The sequence below is a fragment of the Sinocyclocheilus grahami genome, unplaced genomic scaffold (genome assembly GCF_001515645.1).
Source record: "Sinocyclocheilus grahami isolate Dianchi unplaced genomic scaffold, SAMN03320097.WGS_v1.1 scaffold2840.1, whole genome shotgun sequence".
In the NCBI taxonomy this organism is placed as follows: Eukaryota; Metazoa; Chordata; class Actinopteri; order Cypriniformes; family Cyprinidae; genus Sinocyclocheilus; species Sinocyclocheilus grahami.
Window position 1 is genome coordinate 26781 of NW_015508016.1, and position 5629 is coordinate 32409.

Below are 5629 nucleotides of genomic sequence, written 5' to 3' on the forward strand. Positions count from 1 at the left end.
AAACTAACGCGCTGTCTTCACTGTATCTAACGAGATCCTCAGTCTATCAGGATTGGAAACAGGACCTCAGCCAGCACCATAATGAACATTGGCACTCCACAGGGATGTGTTCTCAGCTCTATACTGTACACACTCTTCACACACGACTGTGTCACCTCCAGCAAGAACAATACCATCCTGAAGTTCGTAGACGACACCGCAGTGATAGGACGCATCACTAATGGGACGGAACGGCCTACAGGAGGGAGCTAGCCAGTCTGGTGACATGGTGCGAAAACAACAACCTCACACTCAACACGGACAAGACGAAGGCGATGATAGTGGACATGAGGAAGGAGAGGGGAACTCATCGGCCACTGTTTATCTGGGACCTTGAAGTGGAGAGGGTGAGCAGCTTTAAATATCTGGGCATCCACATCAGCGAGGACCTCACCTGGACACTTAACATCACCCAGCTGATCAAGAAGGCCCAACAGAGTTACAGGTGTTTTTCAGCTGCAGCGCCCCCTATAGCCGTCATCCGTGTGAATCAGGATTCATTAGGTTTGGTTCAACAGATACAGATCAACACATCCCTTACCGTTCAATATCTCCTAAACTCTTGTCAGTCAAAACTCAGGACAAAAAGTTGCTAAGGTTATTTTTATTTCCAAGCTTGAGATCTCTATGATGCTCAGACATAGAAAAAGAATAAGGCAGAAAAATAATAATATACAAAACTGCACAAATACATTACAGTAGCAGCTCTAAAATACACTTGGATATAAATGATTTACGTAACACTACACTAAATATAAATCAATGGGATCGCCATCAACACAAACAGAGCTTGAGAAAAGCACAGATACACACCGTCACACGCTCTGATCTAACTGTACATGTGAGGATTCATTACACACATTTATTCTGATATTTCAGTGACAGAGGTTCAGCTGCAGTATTAATGTCATGAAGAGAAGAGAAGAGAGATACTCTATAACATCTCACTGTTACTGATTTATCATGCAGATCAAAACGTTATGGGTAGAATCTCTCGTCAGTCTCTTCTGATTCATCAACACAGTTTCATTGATGATTTATAACCATAAACAGCGAACCCAGGATAGAGCGGCTGAGTGAATGTGGTCTGGACTGTGTGGATGAGGCTCATTGTGTCAGAGACGCTGTAGAAGCACAGAGTTCCTGCACTGTGATCCACAAACACTCCTATTCTACGACAGCTGTGGGACTTTACAGGGAGATCCGTCTCTGTGTTATTGTGTCTGAATGAGTATTTGTCAGGACAGCAGAACAAACTCCAGGACTGATCATTAGATCCAAACTCACACTCATCACCTCGTCCCTTCCTGCTGATGCTCTTATATGACACTGATATACACACATAATCTCCACTCCTCTCAATCTCCCAGTAACCGCGTCCACACACACTCTCTCTGCACAACACCTGACGCCAATGATCAAATCTGTCTGGATGATCAGGATACGACTGAAGCTCTGTGGTTGCACCAGTAATCACTCTGTTGTTCTCGGACAGATGGAGGTATTCGTTCACTGTGTTCAGATCCAAAGTGAGCTGATGGGAATCTGATGGAGAGAAAACACACAAGAATCAGGAATTATGAATCTGATCTGTTAATGTAGCTGAACTCGTCATGTTCAATATATCAGCAGTGTCTCAGTACAGTTTACCAGATACACTGTGCAATTCATAATTTACATGATCAATTATGAAACTCTTCTGTAATGTTCCTACTTCCTTCTACATGACGAACATGATGTTTCTCAGCTTGTTTTCTTACATTGTAGGAAGTAGTTCCTGGTCCTGGGATCAGTGTTGGGGAAAGTGACTGTGGAAATCAACAGACATTAACAGTGTGATTGTCATGTTGAGAGAAAATGATAAAAAATATTATAAAAGATGAAGCACTTCGCTCAAGCTATTGTCTGTGGCTCGACAACAAAAAAAACATTAGCCTTTCTAAATATAGTGTTTCTTGAGTAAATAAATCACTGTACTTAACAGTTCTTCATTTTCCTCGAGGCAGCAAGCAAGCTGAGCTGGTCAGAACGGGAGGAGTAACGAGGTCTGACTGAGAGTTTGAGGAGCCAGTGGAGCTACGAGGAGAAATGCTGGTAGCGTCACTTACTGATCCAGGAGCAGAGATACTTATATTTCCAATCTGAGCTTGAGCTTCAGAAATGCTTCGGAAAATGTAGCTTTTCTTGATGCTATGGCACTAATTGATCAGCAATTCTGTATCTGAACAGCTATTTGATAGAGAAAACAGCAATGCTACTGAGAAATGTAGTTAAACTAGTAGCGCTACTGCCCATCACTGGCTGCTTGCCCTGAAATCCCGTTTGCACAGTATCTCATGTACAGTGTTTGTGTAAAGTATTTCTACAGATTCTGTGTATATATCATCAGATTGTTTCACGACGTTTCACATATAGAGGAATGGGGGTTAGACTTGAATATTTACCCTCAGTTGGTTTTGATTCGGCTATAACAGGAGCAGGATCCTCACTTCTGTCCTCAGCCTGACCTGTGTGAGAGAAAGAGATCAGAATGAAAATACAGAACCACAAATGATTTCTTCTGTAAACCATCACACTGTAAACATGTCTCTGCTTTAGAAAAACAGTCCAACTGGGCCTTTGTCATGTTTCTATTTCTAAAAATCTGTTTTTTAGTTTCACGTTTATTTTATTTTCACAGCACATTTACTAACTTCTTGTTCATTTCAACCTGTTACCTTGCTTGTGTTTGTTCTCCAGCTCAACAGCCAGATTGCTCTGGTTTATCTTCTTCAGGATCTTCACTGTGATCCTCAAAGCTTCTTCTGGCCCAAAACACTCCACCATCTTATCCACCGTTTTTAATCGATCTGCTTTTTCCATTTCAGACTCTGATATAGATTCATGATCATTCTTTAAGTGCCACTGAAACTCCTTCAATTCAGTTTCTCTCAGGTCCTTCAGTGAGTTCAGAAGCAGCACTTTATCAGACGCCATCGTTCTTCACTGATTCACAGCTGCAGGACAAGAAGAAACACATCTGAGGTAGTTTCACTCGTAACATGTTTGTGTGTGTGTGTGTGTGTGTGTGTGTGTGTACAGAGCAGGCAAGGAGTCACTGAGCAGGTTTGAGCAGATCGCAGGCTCACTGATGAGTGCTCAGGGAACGACGAGGTGTGTAATCGCCGTGAATTAATCGGATACCGTCGTATCAGCTGTGCCAACACACTTAGACTGGAGTAGGCTTGTGTGTAACTTGTACAAAACATCATGTCTCCTCTCCCAAACTCACTGGAGCACATCCAAAAAGCAGCAGGCTACGCATGGCATACGTCATACGTCACTCGTCACCTCACGTGTCATCACGTTCGTTTATACAGACGGGTCCAAAGATGATGAAGGCAGGGTAGGCATAGGAACATATGTACCAACATTGAGTGTAAATATTGGGGGAACAATATTCAATCCTATCAGTATACACGGCAGAGATGATGGCGATTATGTTGTGTTGACAAAATCAACGAGGAAGAGTGATATTACAAATATTCCCTTTGGTAAAGGAAAGGTTAAGGCAATGAGAAGAAAGAAATGAAAAAGAAATGGCAGGTCAGGTGGGACATGGATAATAGTGGAAGAAAATACAACAGTATAGAGAAATCTATTAATGCACAGGGTGTGAATGGAAGGAACAGAAGGGAGGAAGTAGTTTTAACTAGGTTGAGGTTTGACCACACAGGGTTAAATAAAACATGATATATGCTAGGTATGGAATGTAAGATCACAGAAAACACAGAACATATACTGTTATACTGTATAGAATCTAAGGAAGAGAGGAATAGTCTAAGACAAAAGATGAATCAGGCTGGAAGAAAATGGAACCTCGAGGGTATATTGGGAACAGCAGGAGAAGGGGTCAAGGATGCACAGAAAGCGGTTGTGGAATATCTCAAAGATATAGGGACATAGTATAGGATTTAGTTTTATTGCATTTATTTAGTATGGCTATGGATGCGTATATATATAGAGAGAGAGAGAGAGAGAGAGAGAGAGAGAGTGTATGTATACAGATACATATCGGTGGTGTTTTATATATATATATATATATATTGAGCGAGGCACAAAGGAACAATTTTTGACTTTCTCAGTTTGTGTAAATCCACATGGGTTACATAATAAACATTTTTTATCCTCAGTAATTTCACACTTGTCTAGTACAAATATGTTGCTTTGTCTCATAATTACAGTGCATACATTTTTCTTTATTTGCCCTCAAAAAATGGAAGTGAATTTTTGTGACCCAAACTCTATGCAGGGTGGTCACACACAGAGAATACGCAACTTCTTCAAGGCCGAGTTGTTGAAAACCAAGGTATAACCAGGAACTTTCCCAAAACATCCAGATATGAAGTACTTTTTTCTGAGCTAGAGGTTTCACACAACATTCTTCCTTATTTTCTTATGTTAAAAGATGAAAAATAAAGTAAATGCTTTAATTGCAAATTGGTCATGTTGATGAGAGGCCCTAATGACCTTTGTGAAGAAGTCAGAAAAGTAACGGTGTGTTTTAACGTGTTCCATTGAGAAGACATGTCCTGCTATACTACTCAGCTTTTGTTGAACATTTCATGTCACCTCTGAAGGAACTGTAATAATGCCTGTAGAAAAAGCTGGAAATGATCAGTGTTATAATGTACTTTATCAGACTTCAAAACATTAACATTTAGTCGTTTAGCAGATGCTTTTATCCAAAGCGACTTACAAACGAGGACAACAGAAGCAATCAAAACCAATAAAAGAGCAATAATAAGCAAGTAAGTAAGTCATGTTTATTTCTAGAGCACCTTTCAAGAGCAAGCGGCACAAAGTGCTTTACATCAAAATTGTAAAAAAAGATTCAAAATAGACATGACAATTAAAAGACCAGATTAGACGAAAGTGCTGTGAGCAGTCTCGGTTAGCCTAACGCAGTACACATAGCCAGGGGGGTTTTGTTTTGTTTTGTTTTTATAATAAAGAAAAAGAAAACGAGTAGATAGAATAGACACAAACTTTACATAATGAAAAAAGTGAGCAAAGCTCAAAATCTTGTATTTGCTTAGGATCTAAAATCTAAAATCTTCAAAGCTCTATTGTAAAGACATTTAGCCTGATTAATTATGGATTGATTTGTCTGAGACCAAATAGCTAATCCATATGCCATGTGTGATAATATCATCGAATTTAAAAACAAAAAAGCAGAAATCTTCTCTCTGCTTACAGTGCATCAATCCTGTTTGTCGACACACACACACACGAAAGAGTGATCATTTGGCAAAACAAAAAAATACTTTGTACAGTTAAGAAAATGTAAAAATATTTAAAAAAGTTTAAAAACGGTGCAAAATATTTTGCACATAAATTCCCTTCCCTCTGTGTTAGTTGATAAGCGACCTACTTTAGAAGCAGAGTCTTCTGAGCGCCACCTAGTCTCGTCAAACTTTACTTCTATTCTTTACTTCTATTTCTTTATTTTATTTTATTTTCTGTTGAGAGTTTCGTGTTTTGAGTTAAGTTTGCCTAACGCCGCATCTCCGAAAAAGTGCTGTCTAAAACTTCAACTGCAGACCACAGC

The 5629-nt window shown here is 39.7% G+C and overlaps 1 protein-coding gene across 1 annotated transcript; it reads right to left on the minus strand.

The window, feature by feature from the left end:
• Positions 1–678: 678 nt before the first annotated feature.
• Positions 679–3030, minus strand: LOC107575725 (tripartite motif-containing protein 16-like). The gene is made up of 4 exons (XM_016262069.1): positions 2757–3030; positions 2484–2546; positions 1800–1847; positions 679–1584 (listed from the first exon to the last, which is right to left on the minus strand). The coding sequence occupies exons 1-4, from the start codon at positions 3013–3015 to the stop codon at positions 1055–1057; spliced, it is 900 nt and encodes a 299-aa protein (XP_016117555.1). The 5' UTR covers positions 3016–3030; the 3' UTR covers positions 679–1054.
• Between the last annotated feature and the right edge of the window lie 2599 nt (positions 3031–5629).